Raw genomic sequence first — 22,837 nt, 5'->3', positions numbered from 1 at the left:
ATCAAAGGCATAGAGGCAAGCACCTCTATATGTAGCATCACCTCACTTGCCCCATTAAGTTTTATTAAGAAGGCAGAAGAATGGGTCAAAAGGTGGACCTTGACTTTGACTGCCCAACTAGTACCAATACTGGGTTGTGGGGAGATGATGGGGAGAAAGATTACCAATGTTATCTCTTGTCTACCAGTGTCTCCACTGCTCTGTGCCCATTCCATGAATAGGATCAGAAAATGCTCCTTAATCTTAATCTTTGCCAAGCATGGAGCCTGGGGTCAGGGATGTCCTCTGCTGCTCAGGAGACACAGACCTGGGTTGCAGTGAAAGCTTGTGTAATATCTTCCATCCTGTTGTCCAGGTTTCAGAACAGCTTCCAGGGGGCACTGATCCCACCTCTCCAGCCTGTTAATAAGACCCAGATGATGGACACAGGTTTGCTGACTGCAGCAGTCTCCTTGGGAGCTGCCAGCCAGCTTCTGATTGATCCTAGCAGGAACCTGGGCTCCATGGGGGAACACAATACAGATCTTTATGAGTCAGGTGGGAGATGGGCAAAGGATTAGGCCATCGTGAGAAACTTGAATATATTAATCTGCTTTTCTCTAGTGAAGAAAGGCATGGGACAGCATGGTGCCCTGGGGTACCTTGGCTTTGTCACCTGGGTCAGAGAGCTTTGTGGGGAGAGCCATAAGATGGCTTTGCCTTTAGCCATTTTCCCCGTTTGCCAAGTGGCCTTGACTCCAAGAAAGTCTTGTTTATCATTAATGGTGTTCCTACCACTAAAGATCTTCTAACCCTCCGATAGATCACATCTACCCCAAAGAATCTCATTCCGAAAATGAACATGTGAATATCCTCTGCCCATATGGAATACCGTGAACAGCATGCTGACAAGTTTGAAGACTGGAAATCTCCAGTGAGATTGCCAGGATTTGGCAACTTATGTCCCCATGACACCCACAATCTTTGAGGCCAGGAGTTTGATAAGTCGCAGGCCATGTTCTCTGAGCCTCTGTAAGACCCAGTTTCTGTGTTCCTATCACTGGCTTGCCTCTTGTGTCTCAGAAGTTCTAAGCAAACTTTTTTTTTTCCTTACCTCAGGTCTTTGCATCATCAGAACCAAACTTGGCAAATTCATCTTAGTATCTTTTGAATTTAATGCAGTAACCACAAAAACGTTTGGGAAACATGTTGGGTACTAGGGTCTGTAGGCTTCCATCTTTCTTCTCAGTCTTTATGTCTTCACATAAGCATATAGCCTCTCACCCTTGTGGCCTGTACCTGCATCATGATGATGATGATGATGATGATGGTTATGAAGAAGAAGGAGGAGGAGGAGGGAGAGGAGGAGGAGGGAGAGGAGAAGGAGGAGGAGAAGGAAGAGGAGAGGGAGAAGAAGGAGAGGGAGAAGAAGGAGGATGAGGAGGGGAGAGGGAGAAGAAGAAGACAAAGAGGAGGAGGATGAGGAGGAGGAGGAGGAGGAGGAGGAAGAAGAAGAAGAAGAAGAAGAAGAAGAAGAAGAAGAAGAAGAAGAAGAAGAAGAAGAAGAAGAAGACGACACAGCTCCCAGCCTACCATAGCCTGAAGTACCAACTCTTGTGTTAATTTCAGATATCGCGTCTCCTTTAACTAAGCAGAGACAATAAGAGTGGCCTTCCATGGTCTTTACTGGGACTTCTCCAACTACAGCAACAGGTGAGTCTTCCTCAGACATGACACTCCAGCCTCGGGAACAAGAAAATTCTTAGAGGCACCGTATGTGGCACCAGAGTGGATTTTTGGTAGGCAAAGTGCAGCAACTCAGACAAGAGGGGCTACTGCAGCCTGGATATGAGGCTAGGAATGATGAAAAGAGGGGTCAGCCTTGCTGGCAGACCTTCAGCATGAACATGCAAGGTCAGTCCATTCAACAGAGAGCTCTGGCTCCCTGACAGAGAAGGGGACATGTTCAATTGCTGGTGGGAACCCAGGAAGATGGAATCTGCCAGACCCTGGTACTCAACAGATGCCCCAGACTATGCTATGGAGGTGGTTCAAATCAAAAGAGATGCTAAGTCTAAATTAGTCTCCAGAACCAAGAGTGCATGCAGCTCTTTAGCCTAAGGCAGTGGCTTCTGAAATGGCTTTCCAGGACCTGATGCTGCTTCACCCATAGGTAATTCCATCCTTGAGTGAGTTTGGGAATCTCCCATAACAGTGCTACCATGGTGTGTGTGTGTGTGTGTGTGTGTGTGTGTGTGTGTGTGTGTATGAGAGAGAGAGAGAGAGAGAGAGAGAGAGAGAGAGAGAGAGAGAGAGAATCCTTGTTAGCAAACCAAAGCTTTTCAAAAGACTAACAAACCAAAGCTTTTCAGAAGACCCATGTTCTCCTCTGCTTAGTTCAGTGTTGGTAAAATGGAGTATCCACAGAACACACTTGCTCACATATGAGAAATAGTTTGGGAAATACTGGGTAAGCTTTCTGTTCCACATGGGGGGAGGGTGCGTTTCTCTGGAATCTGACATGGCCGGAAGGCTGAAATGAAGGCAGACTACCAACTGTACAGATTGCATGGCTTTGGAGCATGTCTAAGGTTGGAGGGAGCTCCTGATTAGGGGGCTTATATTGGCTACTTTTCCTGTTGGCGTTATAAAATACTCTTGAGGAAAAGCACCTTGAGGAAGGGAAGGCTTATTTTGCCCCCCCCCCAGCCCCATTCCAGGGTAGATAGCTCATCATTATGAGCACAGCCTGCTGGCAGGAGCTTGAGATAGCTGGTCATATCAGGGAGCAGAGAGAAAGAAATGCCAGGACTCCGCTCAGCTCACTTTCTCCCTTTTAGTCAGTCCAAGAACTCAAGTCCAAAGAAAGCCGCTGCTCACAGTTAAGGTGGGTCTTCCTCTATCAATCAACTTACTGTAGATGATCCCTCCCAGCTGTGCCCAAAGGCTAGCCCATTCTAGATTCTATCAAGTTGACAATTAGTATTAACCATCCCAGGGCTCCCTGGTGGGAAGACTCCACTCTGCTCCTGCTTCCAGCTGGGGCTGTGAGAAAACTCCCCTCCCTTCACCCCAGATAGTTCTGTTCCTTCTGCCTGCATTCAAAGATGAAGATTATGATTGTGACAATGCACTTGGCACATCATGATGTCCGGGGAGCCGCTGACAGTGCTAGCTTCTTCTCAGCCAAAAGAAATTGCCCTGGGCTAGCAGTGGCATCAGTCTGGGATACTTGACCCAGAGTGTTGCACTTCCCTCTCTTGCTTCCTCTCTCCCTTCCTCCTTCCCTCCCCTCAGCAGTAGCCCCTGTGGTCAGACACACAGTGGGGGTGTGAAGAAGTACTGGCTTGGGAGTTCTGTCCTCATCCATTGTGGGGTTAGGATATGCCCTCTCTGGTGAAAGGGCTGGAGGAAGGGCTGCAGACATGTGTGTACAGAACAGAACAAACAAGTAGGCGGCAGAGTTATAAAACCAGGATGTGTTTTATTAGCTAATAAGATGCATCTGCTTTTATTAAAGAGAAAGCCAAAGTGGAAAGAGGTCTAGGGACTGACTCCCGAAGAGGCACAGAGAGGCTGTGAGCCCACTGACTGGCCACAGCTATGCCCTTTATTGACGTCTTCACGGCCCTTCTCTCCATGTCTCAGCTCCTCTCTGAACCTCTTACTCATTCCCAAGTCTAGCCAAGATGCTCTAGGGTTACACCTATGAACCTGCAGCTCTACTGGGGGAGGAGAGCTGTCATTGACTCAAAGGTGGACAGGGGGAGCCCATACCAGACATCAGACAATGGCAGGAAGAATTTCTGAGCTTAATTGGCAATTATCCAACAGACAAGGACATTGTACCATTTTTTTTTTGAGCATTAAAAAAAAATTCATGGGTTTAGCACCCAACCCTGGGAGGTGAGACTCTCAGAACCACCCCTGGGGTGTGTGTGTGTGTGTGTGTGTGTGTGTGTGTGTGTGTGTGTGTTGCCACCCTCCTAGCACACACTAAGCATCAACCAGGAGTTGGAGCTGAGCATCTTTTCCGAGAGAATGGGTACCAGGGATGCAGGCAGAATAGTCAGGACCCAGGCTCCTCCCCAAGGAGTTTTAGTTCCACCTTCAGTCAAAAGACATTCAAAAATTGGGTTGTGGGATGTGGACAGGAAACTTGGGACTGCAAAATAACTGGGATCCTGGAGGAAACTCTGGAAAGAAGCCTGGGGACAAATGGTTCTATACGGGAGTCTTGGACAGGAGACCTTTTCTTCACCTATAAAACAAGCTGAAGTTCCTTCCCATCTTTCTAAAACGCTGTATAGAACTGAAGCTTCTCTGTGCAAAGCCTGGAATCCAGTTATCAGAGCTCAGCCCATCCCCCCAGCTCCTGCACCCCCCTTTGGGGACAGCTTGGACTTCGCTGCAGTCTCATTGGCTCAAACATGGGCAGATCTGTGGGTCGGAGTCCAGCGCCCCCTGGTGGCGCAGAGACACAAGCCCTAGCGGACCTCTTGCTGGCCCGACGGTCAAGCCGTGACTCAGGGTGCCACCGCTGCCAAAGCAGCGGGAGGCCTGACTGGGGTTCCGTCGTGGGCTGAGCCACGACTCAATTAATTACCAGCTGCTGGGAATCTTTGTTGTTCGCTTGTGGTGACTCACCCTGCAGCCAGGCTGCCTTGCAAAGTACTGGGGCCTTGGCTTCCAAAATGAATTTTGGGGAGCGCACCTGCTCCAGTGGAGCTTCCCATCCGGGTACCTGGAAGACCACACGGAGACCTGACTGTTCAGGCATAGCTCACAGCGCCGACGCCCCTGCCCTGTGGTGCATCCACGATCCTTTGAATTTGGGTGAAAAGCTTTTTACCTGGGAACCTACATGAAGCCCCTAGTCCTCCGGGCTATGAGTCGGGGTAGACAGAGGCTGGGGCATGATCTAGGATGCTGAAGAACACAGGGTTTTTTTTTTTTTCCATCTCCAACTCTTCAACAGCTGGGGCTGCTCCTATCTCCACAGACAGCTTCTAGCTCCCGCCTCTTAGCTGTTGCTTGGTGGTCACCAGATCTGTTCATCTGCATCCTTGGCTAGGGACAGAGAAGATAGCCCGGCCGAGCAAACCAAACCCGGGTGTCTCCAAAGCTTGGTTCTATGAGTCCGAGTCCGCAGCAGCACTGCTCTAGGGGAGCTTTGTGAGCGAGAAAACCTCTGGGCAACCTAAAGAGAGATTGGGGGGGGGGGGGGGGCAGAAGGTCTAAACAGGAATCCTGGCTTCTTCCTTCTACTCAAAGACTAGCTGCTCCTTGGCCTCCTGTTCCATCTCCAAGCTTGAACCTGGAGGGTGCCTCGCGGTGATTCGCGGGGCTGGAGGGGTGGGGGGTGGGGTGGCGCAGCGTGCCGGGAGTGCCCCTGCCCTCTGCTCCTCAGCAGAGGAAGCAAGAATGAACAGTGAAGAAGCGCGTGCCCGGAGGGGGGCGCGGGGGGGGGGCGGGAGGGCTGTGTACTGATGGAGATGGGAAAAATGAGAATTTCCGTCCTTCCTTTCTTGAGGTGTAACTCTTAAGAGTAGTGGTCTGCGCTATTCGCTAGAGCTCTAGGGAGAAGTAGCTGGGGTTAGCAGGTGCAAGACCATTCGGGACACAAGCCACTATCCGAACTAAGGAGGCTGTCAAAATCCCAACACTCTAAGAGGCAGTGTCCCAGACTGTAGGGTGCTGCTGAGCCAGGTGGCTGTCGCAGCTGGAGTTTGTGTGTGTGTGTGTGTGTGTGTGTGTGTGTGTGTGTGTTAAGAGGGGGAGCGTGTGTCCACTGCTGTCGCACTCTCGAGTGCGCATAGCCCCTTCCCCTTCTATTCCCAACTCCCCCTTTTTGGTTTTTGGTTTTTCTTTTTTCTGATAAGAGGTTAATCGGCCTCCACTGGCCGAATTCGTTTCTCATCCCCACCTGCAGGACCCTCAAACTCTCCACTTTGCCAAGGTTGTGTGCGCTCTTAGGTGAGCCGTACTTTTTTAGAAGGAAACCATCCCATCCCCATCCCAAATCCTCTAGCGGCTGGGCTCCCATCCCTGCACCCTAGCGGGTACCTAGTTCTACCCCTCTCCCTCTCTCTCTGGCCATCACTCCTGGGCTCCTTCGTGTGCACCCTGCGCAGCACTGGGTCTGCTGCAGGAGCTCTGCCACTGTCGCCTCACCAGCTGGCTGGGGACCAGGCGGGAGGTGGCGCGACCCAGAGGCTGCAGGAGGGAGGGAGGGAGGGAGAAAAGAGAGGAGGGAGGGAAGCCGGTCCTCGGAGTAGCCTGCCCCCCCCCAACCCCCCGTCCCTCCCGCCGGAGCGGGGCCGTCAAACGCAAACACGCGCGCACGCACACCCGCGAATACATACACTCCGGCTCCCTCCGGCGCGCACGCACAGCGCCTCAGGCAGACCAGAGCGGCGGCTGCCTCTCCGGACTCCTGGACGCCAGAGCCTCAGGATCCTCTGGCAGCTGATGCGCCTTTGCCTGTCCCCATCCCTACCCTTCAGTTCCTCCAGGGCTGCGGGACCCCTCCCGCCGCCGCCGCCACCTCGCCCGCCACCCGGCGAGAAGCTGGCTGGCCGGCCGCCGCCGCGCAGTTCCCTCTTCGTCCCCGAGGTAGCTCCGTCGCGGCTCCTGTCTTCGGCTTCGTCGTGTTCCTGAGCTTCAGAGGCTGAGCTGAACAAACTTCGCAGATCGGCTCTCGCGCGGTGGGCACCCCGCGTGCCCCGCGCGCCCAGGTGGGCACGGGGCGTTCGGATCTTGGGGCATCGGGTTTCCCCGCCCGTTGCTCCTGCTAGATAGACTTTCTCCCTGCTTGCAGGGATTCTAGAGACTCCTTCACTTAGCCAAACTTTCTATTTCCCCCAACCCAAGGGGGTGAAGAAAACTAGAGGGAGAAGCAGGTCCCCGCGGGGCAACCGCCACACTGGAGGCGATTAGCTGGGCCCCGCTAACCGGGGAACGCATCAGGGATGGGGAACCCCTCCCAGGGTCTCCCTCTGTCCCGGCTACCGACCCTGCCCCAGCCGAGCCCACAGGCTCGAGGGGCCAGGTGCCGAGGACCAGGCAGCCCGCGCGGAACGAGCTTGGGCCATCCATCCGCTCGACCATCCGCACTGGGGCAAACCGCTTGACCCAGGCCTGGCATAGGGTGTCCCGGGTCCAGGATCGCTGGCCTCCGCGCCATAGCAATGTCATCAACATGTCCACCATCTCGCGCACTCCGGTGGTGATCACCACGCCCGCGGATCCCCCTGTGTACGCGGAATCCGTTGCACTGGGTGCTCCCGAAGAGCCCGCTGTGCCTGCGGAACCCGCTGCGCCCGCGGAACCCGCTCCACCCGCAGAACCCGCTGCGCCCGTGGAGCCCGCTGCGCCCGCGGAGCCCGCGGAGCCCGCGGAACCCGCTGCGCCCGCGGAGCCCGCTGCGCCCGCGGAACCCGCTGCGCCCGCGGAGCCCGCTGCGCCCGCGGAACCCGCTGCGCCCGCGGAGCCCGCTGCGCCCGTGGAATCCGCTGCGCCCTCCGAGACAGCCGAGCCTGCCGAGCCCGGGGCGTCCGCTGGTCCCGCAGAATCCGCAGAGTCCGGGGAGCCCGCTGAGGTCGTTGTGTCCCAGCAGCCTGCCGCACCCGGGGAGGCCCCTCAGCCTTCAAGTGGTGAAGTTCGTGAGAGTGAGGACCCCCAAGATGAGACCGAAATTTCCAACATCAGCTGTGGCATCTGCTGCTACCATCGCTTGCAACTTCGACTCCATCGTAGAGGAGGCTTGGTCAGCGCGGCGCTGCATTGGGATTCTCGAGGTCTGGTTCAGCTCCCCTTTAGCATCTCCTTCTTCGCGGCCATGAAGCGGCAGAACGTGCGTACCCTGTCCTTGATCGCCTGTACCTTCACCTACCTGCTGGTGGGTGCCGCGGTGTTCGACGCCCTCGAGTCGGACCATGAGATGCGCGAGGAGGAGAAACTTAAAGCCGAAGAAGTCCGTCTGAGAGGCAAGTACAACATCAGCTCCGATGACTACCAGCAGCTCGAGCTGGTAATCCTGCAGTCTGAGCCCCATCGCGCTGGTGTCCAGTGGAAATTCGCCGGGTCCTTCTACTTCGCCATCACTGTCATCACAACTATCGGTAAGGGGTGTGTGTGCCGCCACCGGGCTCGTGGGAGACACGGGAGGGGTCCAGGAGAGGTATCTCACACGGAGCAAGGCTGGGGTGGGGGTGGGGCTCCCCAGGTTCAAGACAAACCCTATTTCAGTGTCTCATCCCCCAGGAACATGACCTCACTCTTCCAGGGCATCCTATCTGGTGTCCCAGACTGCTCTGGTGTTTGGGCCAGGCTTGTGAACTCCGAGTCAGTGCTGTTGTCTTGAGGGTGGAGGCGCCACTTTTGCGAAGAGTGGAGCTGGAGCGCTAAGAATAATCCCACAGCCGAACACCCACCCACCTAACGCCCCTGTGCTGGCTGCGCTTCCCTGAGTGGGTTCCAAGCCTTAAACTTACTATCTCTTGGGCAATTTGGGACAAAGCTGACGGGACATCAAGGTGACAGGAGGTTGCTTATGGGGCTACAGGAAGGGGTGGTACTGATCCTTCCTCACCTGGGGACCTTTTTGAGAACCAAGATTTCAGCACCCAATATCCTTCTTTTGGGTTGTGGAGAGTGTTAGGTCCTGGGAGAAGAGTTTTCTCTTCTATGGTTGGGATGGGGGTGGCAGCAGGTGACCTGCAATGCGGTCCTGGTGGGTTGGATGGGGCAGTGCTTGTTTGCCCTTGTGGGCTGCGACTGTGGACCAGAGGAGTCTGGATGTTGTTTGAAAACTGGGGGAGTTTAACCCATTCTGGGGAAGAGTCCGTCTAGTACAAGATGCCTGTATGTAGTTCCCCCCCCCCCCCCCATCAATCTCTGGTGGGATCCCTATGACTGCATTCCACTGAAACTGGCAGTTGGGAGACATCCCTAGATTTGCACATGGAAACCTGTGGGAATGGGAATGTCAGACTTTATCCCAGGGGATGCAGTAGATGCCATTCTGGTAGAAGGCAGAATGGTGTCTCTGGCTGGCCACTTGCCCTGTCATGGCACAATGCCTTGGTCCATTTGGACTTGTGATGATCAGAATGTGGACTCAAAGGTGGTTTTTTTGTTTTTTTGTTTTTTTTTTTGTTTTTTTTTTGTTTTTTTTTGTTTTTTTTTTTTTTTTTTTTTTTTGCCCCTGTGTTCTGATTTAAAGAAAAAAAAAAAAAAAAAAAAAAAAACCTCTTCACTTATTTCCTTTCCCGGACTTCCCGCCTCTAATTTTTCCAAGCATTTTAATTTAAAAATTAATTTTTTTGGTCTGAAAAGCTCTGTGCTGTTGGGGCAGGGGGGAGTACACAGGATTTGAGAGTGCCTGCCATATGCAACAGGAATCACCAGCCCGGGGCAGCCATCTTTCTGTCTTGTTTGAAAAGACTTTGAGAGTTGCTTTATTTAAATATGCACTGAATAAGTTTTCATCTCTGGGGGGAAAAGACATCACCTTTATGTTATTCATATAACATAAAGGACATGTTGTCCCTGCTGGCCCCAAAGCTCCTACCTCCCACCCTGTGTCATTTCCAGGTTGGAGGAGAGGCCAGTGGTCACTGCGTCATTTCTGTCTTTGAACTGTGGTGGTGATATATGGATGTGTTCTGGGGACAGGTATATTTTCTGGAAGGCAAGAATATTGCCTGTGACACAGAGAGAGGGGAGAAATCTCAAGGTCCCCTAAAAGGTGCCTTTTGTGAGCTAGGTCTGGAATAGGGACTGTGGTTTTCAGGTTAGTTTCCTGTAGTGAAATCAGCACAGAAAACTGTTGACTGCTCCCAAGAGGTGGGTGACACTGTGAGGAGCTGGGTTACAAACTAGCATAGCCATGTTGCGGTATTTCTTAAAAAAAAAAAAATGTAACTGAGCTTGAGATAGCTTTTCACTAAGGTATGCTTCCTGCATTGATATGATTGGCAGTTCTGGACATAAGTTTCTAATGCTTGAAACTCCAAAAAAAAAAAAAAAAAAAAAAAAAAAAAAAAAAAAAAAAGACAAAAGAGGAGCAAATGCAACTGTTGTCTTAGCCCCTGGAGAAGGGTGCTGTCATTGGTACACAATCAGGGCCACTTGAGAAAGAGAAAAATGATAATTTTTCTAATTTCTTTTATTGGATTTTTTAACTGATTTTTTGGAAAGGTTGAAAACACACACACATATACATGCTTACATGTGCACATACATGCACATATAGACATCCACATTCTCATTCATATTCATATGCATTCATACATACATTTACACACATGCACAGACATACTCTCACATACATGCACATATGTATGCATTCACATATATACACATTCATATGCATACATACACATGGACATATACATACACACATACATACATAAACATACCGACTTGCATGCACATTTACATATATACAAACACATACATGTTGGCAGACACACAGTCATACATATACATGCATATATACAGTCATATGCATATGCAGATACACATGCATAGGTATACAAACATATATATATACACACATACCTACTTGCATGCACATTTACACACATGTAGGCAGACACATAAGCATACATATACATTCATATATACACACATGCATGCACATACACATGCATAGTCATACACACAGGCATATACACACATACACACATATGTACATATACATAGTCCCTTGCATTCACATTTACACATATGCAGGCACACACAGTCATACACACATACTCATATATACACTCATGCATACACATATGCATGCATAGGCACACACAGATGCACACATACTTTAATGCACACATGTAAGCACACATACATGCATGCACACACAAACACACATACACACACACACACACACACACACACACACACACACACACACCTTAAGACAGCTGAGCTTGAGTGGGAAGATTGGAATCTGGAGCCTTCCATGCAGAAAGACTACAGTGATGCCATTTTCTGACTTCCAGCCTCAGTTTCCCCACCTGTAGAAGGGCTATTATATAACAACCACTTGACAGGCTGCCTTTTCTCCTCAGCTGTGGGCATGTAGAATCACCCCACAGCCCTGTACATTGAAGCACTTAGTAGACGCCACATCTACACTCCTGTTTTTGGCTGACTGAGCCTCATGGTGTCTGGTTAGAGAACTATGCAGCAGACGTACTCAGATCTATAGGAAATAAAACACCTTTGCAATTAATTTTGTTTTTTTTCTTTCTAAAATACAAGTACAAGTGAAAGTGTTGTTAGGCCTAGGATAAAAAGCGGCCCAATCCATGTCGTCAAAGGAATTGTCTTTTAATGAACAATAATATCAGTGAGCTCATCTTCACAGCTATCACTTTTTTGCCTAACTTTGAGTGATTTCTTGGGTGTGTGCACATCAACTTTGCACCCAAGACTCTGGTTGTGGCAGGAGCCCCTGGAGCTGGCTAATGAACATTGCTTCTCAGATGCAGTTGTTAACTCACTCTTTGGAATGGAGCTTCAAAATATGTATAATTACCGCTTTATTCTGAATCTGTAACTATGCTTTCATGAAAGACGTTGGACCATTATGTCGACTCCAGCCTTAGCTCTCTGGGAGTCCTGGGAACGACAACTGCCTTTTCGTGTTGCTCTCATGTTGCTGTCACTTGCAACTCTCCTGAATGGAGTTTTACTGGTTGGTTTTGAACTTGGGCGAGACCCCCTTCCTTGTAGCCCACTGATCTGTGGCTACTGTGGCTGTGCAGTGGCTGCCTAGGCAAGTGGGGGAAGTAGATGGTGCTGAGTGGAGTCTGCATGGGTACAGGGGATTTATTAGATATTTTTCTGCTTGGGGATGAGGTCTTGGAGCTTGCATAATATATGACTGGTATAAACTTATCACCTCCCACAGTGGGAGGTTCAAGCTAAAACTGTCTCACAGTCAGCCTCTTTGCAGAATGTACCAGAGATGGGATTTTCATCACACTGTTTTTTTTTACTGTCTAACATCTGTGATCCAGGTTGGTTACCTTTAGGATCATTAAAAAGGAAGACACCAGATGTCATCTGCCAAGCTGTGGAGGACAATCTAAAGGCTGGTTTATCATGGGGGAAGGAGGGTGGTCTTGTGGGTTTTCTGTCTAGCTACAGTTTTGAGGAACAGGGAAAAAGCACACACTTTCCCGACTCTCTGAGTCCATCTGAAACTGTGGTTGCTGTCATAGGAGTGAAGGTGACTGGTTTAGGATTGGGGTCTGCAGACAGAGGTGGGGCCTGCTGAGAGAATCCCTAGGGGTCCCCCCTGTTCTAGACAGATATCAAACTCCTTCCTCCCCAAGTCAGAAGCAGATCACCGAACAGACTTTTCACAAAATGGACAGCATTCATCACAGGTTTGGAGGTGGTCACGATCCACAGTCATGTCAAGCATCTGCCCTGACTTGCTTGTGCTGCCTGCTTTGAGACTGGGGACAGTATAGATGACAAGATAAAGTCTGGCCTCCACAGAAGGTGCTGGAAGCCCAGATAGTTGGTTGTAGTCCAGTGTGAATCAGGCACAGCTAAGCTGAGTGAGAGCTTTTACCTGTCCTGTGCCACCCACCAGGCTAGCCCTCTATTCCACACACAGACATATGCACACATGCACATGCATGCACACACATGCACACACACATGCATAGCACTCTTTCACATACACACTCACATACACAAGAATAGCATCCTTACACACACGTGTGTGCATGCACTTCTGTACTAATACATACATGCACATGGACACTCATGTACACATACCCAGAATCCTTACACACACATGCACACTCACATACAGCATCCTTATGCACAAAAGCACACACATGCATGCTCACACATAGCATTCTTATACACACATACACATACATGCACAGTATCTTTTCTTTCTCACACACACACAAGCACAGCATCTTTATACACATGTGTGCATGCACTTGTGCAATCGTACACACATCCACACTCACTCACACATGCACAGAATCCTTACACACATGCACACTCATTCAAAGAGCGCATCCACACACATGTGTACATTCACTTATGTACTCATACATACATATACACTCATGGATACATTCACAAAATCTTTACACACATGTACACTAACATACAACATTCTTACATGCACACACACAAATGAACAGCATTCTTGAACACATGTGTGCAAGTACTTGTGCACACATATACAGATGCACACTCATTCACACATGCACAGAATCCTTATACACACATGCATGCTCACTCATACATGGCATCCTCACACACAAATGTACATGTACTTATGCACTCATACACACATATGTACTCATGGATACATCTACAGAATCCTTATACACACATGTACATTCACTTACACACAGCATTCTTAAACACACACATGCACACTCACTCATACATGGCACACTCACACAACACATGCACACTCAGTCACACACAGCATCCTTATACATGCACGCACACACATGCATAGCATCTTTTCACATGCACACATATACACTCACACACATAAGCACAATATCTCACACACATGTGTGTATGCTCTTGTGTACTCACGGATACATTCACAGAATCCTTACACACACTCACATATAGCATCTTGTGCACACATATGTACATCTTTTTACACAGACATACATACACATAAGCACAACATCCTTACACACATATGTGAATGTACTTGTGCACATATACACACATGCACACTCACCCATATGCATCCTTACACACACATGCACACTCAAGCACACACACACTATGCTTATACACATGCACATACATACATAGCATCCTTTTACATACATATACACACACACAAGAACAACATCTTACACACGTGTGCATGCTCTTGTGCACTCAAACACACAAACACTCAAAGATGCATTCACAAAATCTTTACACACACATGGACACTCATACACACAAGCACAGCATCCTTACACACTTGTGTATGTACTTGTGCACACATACACATCTGCACACTCACTCATACATGGTATCTTTACACACACATGCACACTCACTCACACACATCATGCTTATACACATGCATCACATTCTTTCACACATATATACACACTCATATACACAAGCACAACATCTTACACACATGTGTGCATACTCTTGTGCATTCATACACACAGGAACACTCAAATGCATTCACAGAATCCTTACACACATGCACACTCATACACATACGCACAGCATCCTTACACACATGTGTATGTACTTGTGCACACATACACACCTGCACACTCACTCATACACAGCATCTTTACCTACACATGCACACTCACTCACACACATTGTGCTTATACACATGCATAACATCCTTTCACACATGCATACACACTCACACACACAGCACAACATCTTACACACATGTGTGCATGCTCTTGTGCATTCATACACACATGAACATTCATAAATGCATTCACAGAATCCTTACATACATGCATACTCATACACACAAGCACAGCATCCTTACACACACATGTGTGCACTTGTGCACACATACACACATGCACACTTACTCATACATGGCATCCTTATACACACATGAATACACATGCACACTCTCTCATACACAACATGCTTATACATAAGCATACACATGCATAGCACCCTTTCTCACATACAAACACACTCATTCACAAGTACATCTTACACACATGTTTGTATGTACTTGTGCACATGCATGCTATGCTCATGCACACATGCACAGATACATACACATATGCACACTCATTCATATAAAGCATCCTTACACACACATGTATACTCACTCACACACAGCATCTTTTACACACACACACACACACACACACACACACACACACACACACACACACACAGCATCCTTATCCAACCCAGTCCTTCAAGCTCCACCCTTGACCTCCTCTTCTCCAGTCAATCTCAGCTTTGTGGATTCTGTTCATTCTACCTTAGGCCTAAACTGCCTTTGTTTCCTGAACCTACAGTGTCCAGCATTGAACCTGGCATAGAGTAGGGATCCCACAAAGGACTGCAAAGCTGAAGGAGGACCAATGGGATAGGCTGATGCCTGAGGAATTATGAAGCTTGATCTCTCTCTCCCCCCTCCCTCTCCATCCATCTACCCACGAACTGGTGAGAACACTGCTCTGCTCGACAGATACGGAAGTTGAGGCAGATAAGGCAATGGACACTAAGGGAGGTGGCATAGAAAGCCATAATGCAAACAGGGCCTCTTTACTGCAGGCTATGGCTGGGAAGTCATCCCAAGGGTCATGGTGGGCCTGTGTGCCCCACCTCACTATTTAGGAAGCCTGCTTAGCCAAACCCAGATGATGAGTAACACTGGGACCAAGAGGTTTCTGAATTCTCCACATTTAGGTGGCTAGTAGTTATCATGCTGAGGTTGCAGGCGATATCTATAGACAGCTCTGCTTCCCTGGGTCCTTTCGAGTCCTAGCCCCAGCCATCCTCACTCAGCTCAAGGCTCTCTAGCAAGCATCCTGCTTACAGGTGCCATGGAGGAAACAGGGAATAGGGCTGTTGATTTGGGGTAGCACCACAGACACTTGTCTTTAAATGTGCAGAGACACCCTGGTGTTCTGAAACAAGAATGAGATGAGAGGCAGGGACCCCCCCCCAGGCACCTGCCACATTCACTTGCACTGTTCTGGCTCACCTAACCTAAGAAGACCAGAGAGGGGAGAGTAGGATCAGGAGGTGAATGTTCTATGAGGTACTAGAATGTTCTATCCTAGTAATGGTTGCCCATGTACTTACTATGGACACCTCTATTCACCCATGCCTATGCACACATGTACTCATCCACTTTGTAACCTCACAGCCACTCAATCATTCTGCCACCCACCATTGTATCTGTGGACTTTGTCATTCATTGCCTCACCCACCCGACACCTGTCATCCCTACCCACACATCATTCATTCCCCATTAGCCGGTCATCATCCAGCCCTCCATGCACTTGGACAGCCATTCCATCAGCCAACATCACATCACTCACCTGCCATCCAACTTCTCTGATGGATGCACACCGTGGTCCGTGCGTGTGTCATTCAGCATCGGACACCATGTCACTCCTCTTCTGTGAGCCTGTCATTCATTCCCCCACCAGCCACAGTATTGCTTAGTCCTACATGCACCTGCCCTTCATTTCCCATTAGCCTGGACCAGTGAAGACTCACTGCTCCACGAGCCCCTCTTACTGTCCCACCCACTCTCATATCACCATTCTCCCATGAAACTCCTCTATCTGACATGCGGTGTTGCTTTGTCCTACATAACCTGTCATCAGTTGTCACCCTTGCATTGCTCAGTCTGCTGCACATCTGCCATCCGCCCCCTTCATCAACCATTGTATCGAACAGTTTTCTACACACATACAATTCCTGCACACATCTGTCACTGTGTCATTCGAGCCTCTGTTCTTCTGTCATTCATTCTGGAACCTGACACTGTAACTATCACTCAGTTACTGGGCACCTCTTGTCCATTCCTCTACATGATGATCATGTCATGTGGTCCTTCATAGAACTGCCACTCACTCCTGTCCCCTCATTGGAGCATTTGGTCCCTCCACCCACATGCCATGTATATCCCCATTCAGTTAGTGCTCCCCCTTCACTACCACATCACTTAGTGCTCCCTGCATCTGCCATCCACTTCTTTATCTCTATCAACTTTCCATTCCCCTTCCTCCCTACCATTACCTCTCCAACTATCTCCTCCTCACATACTTATTTTGCACAGTCTTCCCCACAACTGTCACTCAAACATCCAGCTGACATCTCGTCATTCGGTTCTCTACCCACTTGCCATGCATCCCCTATCCTGTCTTGGCATGGCTAAGTTCTCCACACACCCCTACCTACCATTGTCTTAGCGTTCCATAATCTCATATAGTTTCCCACTGAGATATCATCACTCATGTATCTGGGAAATGTCCACACTCCCACCTCCCATTGTAACTTAGTTCTCCACACATATCACCCATTTCCTTGCCCACCATCCTCTCAGTCACCCATAGATGGGTTATCCATCTCCTCATCTTTTATTGTGTTACTTGAACTTTCAGCTACCTGTCACTCACCCCCCCCATCTGCCACTGGGGAGGGGGGATGAACTCTCAGCTCTCCGACTCACTCTTATTCATTTCCTCATTTACCTCTGCACCATGCACTCCTCCATTCTCTTGCTATTCATTTTCTGTTGGAACCTAAACCCCTCCAACCTCCATAAACTCCTCCTTCACCAGTGTCAGCATCTCTCTAATTCCACCATTCAACCCCTCATCACATGAATTGTTCAGTTCTTGTCCACCTGAGAGTCATTCTCCCTCCTGCCATTGTCTGGTTCATTTCTTCAAGTGCTTGGCATTCATTCTCCATCTTCCATGGCCCAGGTAGTTCCTCCTCCCACCAGTCTTTTTTTTTTCTCCATTTGCAATCGTCCCATCCAGTTCTTCCTATACCTGTCACTTCTTTCCTGCCTATCACAGTGCTATTGAGCTGTCATGCACCTATTATTTATTCCCTTCCTGACATTTTGTCATCCAAACCTGTCTCTCTTTCTGTTATCCCCCATTGTGTTACTCAGTTGTCCAGATACCTACCATTCACACTCCTCTACACTTCCTATACTTCACCCCCACACATCCTGTCCTTCTGCTATCTACTAGTGTATCCTCCACTCCTAGGAGTGCACCTGCTATGCACTGCTAAATCATTTAATCCTCTATGTACCTTTCATCTGTTCCCAGATGCACCACATCACTCATTCTTCAGGACACAGACCATCTACTCCACTATATACCATCAATCCCTCAGTCCACCTTACACCTGTCACTCATCCTCCTAAGCATCATTACATCATGCAGTTCTTCTTTATTTGGTTCTCCTAAGAACTGTCCCTCATCCCCCTGAGAATCGTTGGATCATTTAGTCCTTCACACGCCCACCATTCACTTCCCTATGGACCATGCCATCCCCTGGTGGCCCATGTTCTGTCACTAAAACTATTGCATCACTCAGTCCTTATTGTACCCATCTTCTATCCCCCTATATGCTGTGACATCACTCATTCCAAACATCACATTCTCATTCAGTCCTCCATGCAGCTTTCATTAATTATTCTATACACCATAAAATCAGTCTTCCATGCACTGTCTCTTCATTTCCTATATACATCACACTATTCACTCACTCCTGCCTGCCATTTAGTGTCCTCTCAAGCATCTCATTAGTTCTCCATGTGCTTGCCACTCCTCCCTCCATGTTCCTGTTGTTCATTCCCTTATACACCATTATGTCACCCAGTTCTCCATGAACCTGTCACTCATTCTAAGAACCAATGATTTCACTCCATCTTCTATGCTCCAGTCAATAATTTCTCTATATATCATTACATCATCCAGTTCTCTATGTACCTGCTATTCATTCTCTTATGGACTTTTTTGTTACATGGTTCTCCATGTAACCATAATTCATTACACATCAGACATTGCATCATTTACCCACACACTTGCTTACTACCCTTCCTTCATTTGTTAAGGTGTCACTGACTCTTCCATTCAAGTGTCACTGTTTCCTCATTATCCCTTGTATCACACCATGCTCAATACACCTGCTATCATTCATCACGTTCCAGAATGTTGCCCAACTCTTTTTTTGAGACATGGGTTCTCTGTGTAGCCTTGACTGTCCTGGAACTCATTCTGTAGACCAGGCTGGCCTCAAACTCATTGAGAACCACTTGCCTCTGTCTCCTAAATGCTAGGATTAAAGCCATGCACCACCAATGCTTGACTGTTGCCCAATTATACATGCATCTGTGATTCATTTTTCCATCCATGATTGTATTTTATCATTTATTTTCATTTCTGCAGATGTAGCTTGCATCTCTAAATGAGCCTTAGCCTTCATGCATCCCTATATGAGCCAGTCATTTCTCATCTGCTTGTATCATCACTGTCTGGGCACAGCATCCCTTCTCTAACCTCCCACCATATCTCACTCCTCCATCTGCTATTGTCTCACCTAGTCCTCTATAGACCTGTAAGTCAGTCCTTCCTCTGTTATATCAGTCTTCTGTGCACTACCCAGTCATCATTCCATTTACAATAACACCCCACCATGCACACACTAGTCTTTTATTCTGCTTTATGACTTTGCCTCATTCATTTCTTCATCCATGTACTATTCATTTCTCCAATGGGCCCAGTGTCACTCAATTCTTTAGACACCCTTCAACCATTCTCTCTTGTGTCTTGTTTCACTCAGTCCTTAAGTCTGTGGCTCATTCTACTTTCTGACATTGCATATCACAGTCTTTTACATGCTCCACATCTGCCCTTTACTTCCTACTCATCAGGGCACCACTAAGTCTTCCTATACCCACCATCCTTTCAGCCTCTACATGGTATCACCCAGTTTTCTATGCCATTCATTTCTCTTCTGCCAATATATCACTGGGTTGTCAGTCTACCAGTCATCCCTTCTTTACTCCAACATTACACCAGTGTTCATCCCTCTAGTCACCTGTCATTATCTCCAGCATCTGACACTGTATCCATCACTATCTTCATCTCCTCCATTTCCACATTTGCTGTTGTGTTTGTAAATGTATTCATCCTCTTACCTCTGGTCTCTCTCTCCTTCATAAATGTATCACTAATTCTTCAGTCTGGTGTTTTTCTTATTACCCCTCATTCTGGCCATTTGTGTCACCTCATCTTCATCTACCCTCTACTGTTATGTTACTCACTCCTCACTTGCACCAGCCATTGTATCACAATTGCACCTTTCATTTATCTGCTTTTGTATTATTCTGTCATTCAAATACCTGCCATGTCTTCTCCAAGCCTCCCTTGTATTCGAGGTCTATTCTACACTCATCATCCACTTCCTTATCTGTCACTAAATTCCTAAGTTCTTTCATGTCATTTCTTCCCTCATTTGCCATGGTGTCATGCTTTCAGGCACCTGTCACTCATCTGACATCCCCTTCTATATCACCTAGCCCTCCATATATTCATTTCCCCATCACCATTCAAGCACTCTGTCCACTTTGATACTTTCATTCACTTCCTCATTTAGTAAGTCCCAGATGTACCCAGTCAATCTCCCTCACAAACCAGGGTGGTATTTAGGTCACTTTTTTATAGTTGATTCTGGGTAGGATATGATGGCAGCTGATGTAGGACAAGGCAGTGAAAGCTGAGCATGGATTCCTAGAGTAAGGATGTAATGGGGCTCAGGAGGCTGGTTTAAAGAGATATCCGTGGTGGAAGGTCCTGGAGATAAGCTCTTTTCTGACAACACCTGGATGATGAGGAATTCTGGCTGCTGAGAAGATTAGTATGGTCTTTGTTGGGGACTATGTTCAGGCCAGGGGAACCTAAACACAAAAGAAGTGGAAGCCAGTGTGTATCGGGTTACAAAAGGAACCTCTCATCATTGGGAGGGAGAAGTAGTAAGTGATGGTATATACAAACTTTTCCACATTCCCCTTCTTGGCATTGTCCATGTGTGCTTCTAGAATCAGCCAGTAATTGTACACATCTGCTTATAGCATAGAGTCTAAGAAACTGAATTGAGAAAATAGTAATTGTCTTTGTAAATTAGGAAGCCTGGGTAAGCAGATACCTACAGAGCTCCAGTTTATGTCTTCCAGCTCAGCTATCTAGCTCAAAAGCTCTGACTGACATACGTGTTTTATTTGGCTCTTATGTTGTTCAAAAATATGAAGCATCAGCTAACAACATCTATTGATTTTATTATACTAGGTTGCCTTGATATTTGCTTTTCCATTTATAAACACTTATTTTACTTTATTTTTCCCTCTAGCTTCAAGTATAGGCCACTTTTTCCCCCCTTAAAATACAAAAGGCTATGTGTTGTTCTCTGTTTGCCACTTTGGCTGCATCCTATCATTAATTATTTGTAAAGAATTTGTAAATGGGTGTTTTTATTATGACTAATGATCTTCAGATGATTTCAAATGAGATTTTTAGTCTTATAATCAATTATTTATAAATTCTTTATGAGTTTGTCTTTTTAATTCAAGAGTTAAGTGTGTGAGTTTTAAAGTCATACAATATGCATGCACATGAAAGCTTGTTAGCAGAGAGATTTGAATCATGAGCTTTGAAGCTGATTGCCATAAGCTGTTGGTTGTTGAACAACCTTGGGCATGAGATTTGACCTCTCTGTGTTTTGGCCTTTGTCATTTATAAAATACAGAGACTAATAATTACAAAATGGCTGATATGGTATTTGGGATAGTTGGATTTGGTTTTTTTATTGCAGTCTAAACATTTAAAACAACTAACACGTACTGTGTGTCATAGTCGATAAGCACATTTCAAATTCATAGTTTCTGGATTCTAAATTTTGGTGGGTTTTCGTTGTTGCTAAAAATTTATCTGTTGCTGAGTTCTACACCTACTTGAAAAGAACATTTATTTCTCTGTCGTATGTAAAGTTCTATTATACATTTCTATTAATTTGAACTCATGCATGTTTTCTTTCTCAAGAGTTGGAAAAGATTATTGGATTATACACACTGAGTTTCCACACAGTGTTTCAGGCTATCATATGTCTACCTGGCTCATGTGTTCTGTAGCTACTCTTCCAGGAGCACCATACTTTAGGCCTCATTACTCACACACCCCAGTTACTTGGCTCCTTGGATACTTCAGTGTGTGTTCCTTGCTTTATAGTCTGTTTATTGCTATTATTAAGTCTGCTTGACTCTGAGGATGCTCCACTGGGATGCTTTGTCACCGAGGTTTATCACTGTCTCCTTGAGTAGGGAAAACTTTGGTTTTTGTGTGTGTGCTTTGAAGCTATGTGGTTAGATGCATAGAGGTTCATGTTTGTGATTTTTTTTTCTTGGTAGAGACAAGATTCTTTATTATGTGTGATGCTTTTTGTCTGAACCTCCCGTTCTGTCCTGATGATTCTGGAGTCTGCTTCTTTCATTAGTACTTGTTATGTAAATGTTAATGTTTTTAGCTTATTTTTACACTTTTTCTTCTAGGAAGATTTTGACATGGCTTGTAACAAAAGATACAAATATAGGTGAAAAGTCAGTGTGAAAATCTGGGTATCCATGTATACTCACTCCTGTAGGGATGTGATAAGAGTTCACGTTTTCTTGGCTAAAAGGGGCAAAAAAGGAAACAAATGTTCTAGGTGCCATCACTAAAAACAAATGGTGCTGAGCTGCACAGGTATGTAGTCTTGTGACTTCACTGATTGCCATTGCATTCATACGTGGAACATGGATGAAGACCACACTGAGACCAGGCTATGCAGACGCAGCAGAGGCCTTGGAGTACCCAGGTGAGTGATGGTCATATCAGTCTTCAGGGACCACTGCAAAGGATTATTTGGAGCTTAAGCTCCTTTGATATTTCTACTTCATCTTCCCTGACATGTTCCTGTGCCAAGCACATTGTTGTTCAAGGCAGGAAGGATGGGAAATGCCAAAAGGGTTATTTTAGCCAAGATCATCCTAACATCTTTCCAAAAGTCCTACCCAGTATTTTTTTCTATATCCCATAGGTTAGAAGTGGGTCATATGGCCACATCTACTTTCTCACTTTGAGCTTTAGACTCTGATTATGAAGTGAGTCTGGATACAGGTTTGACTATTAAATGTGATGACTGGTGATGGAGCCCTAGGGTTTGCTCCCAAAGGCAAAAGCCACCAGCTGCTGTTTTGCTATCTCAGTATATCTTCAGGAACCTCATAAAAGAGAGAATAAATGATAGAGCCAAAATAGGTGCTGGCAGGGGAGCACCTCTGTGT

The 22,837-nt window shown here is 47.2% G+C and overlaps 1 protein-coding gene across 3 annotated transcripts in view; it reads left to right on the top strand.

The window, feature by feature from the left end:
- The first annotated feature begins 7,422 nt into the window (after positions 1-7,422).
- Positions 7,423-22,837, top strand: part of Kcnk9 (potassium two pore domain channel subfamily K member 9) — a 40,640-nt gene continuing 25,225 nt past the window's right edge. For 2 of the 3 annotated variants that reach the window (XM_076911448.1, XM_076911447.1), the window contains exon 1: positions 7,682-8,102. In XM_076911448.1, coding sequence (XP_076767563.1) covers positions 7,820-8,102 — 283 coding nt within the window. In that variant the 5' untranslated portion in view covers positions 7,682-7,819. Of the gene's footprint in view, positions 8,103-22,837 lie in introns of all 3 variants that reach the window. The other variant, XM_034517306.2, reaches the window with a different exon arrangement.

Source organism: Arvicanthis niloticus, chromosome 13 (genome assembly GCF_011762505.2).
Source record: "Arvicanthis niloticus isolate mArvNil1 chromosome 13, mArvNil1.pat.X, whole genome shotgun sequence".
NCBI classification, from domain to species: Eukaryota; Metazoa; Chordata; class Mammalia; order Rodentia; family Muridae; genus Arvicanthis; species Arvicanthis niloticus.
This window is presented reverse-complemented; position numbering and strand designations above follow the sequence as displayed.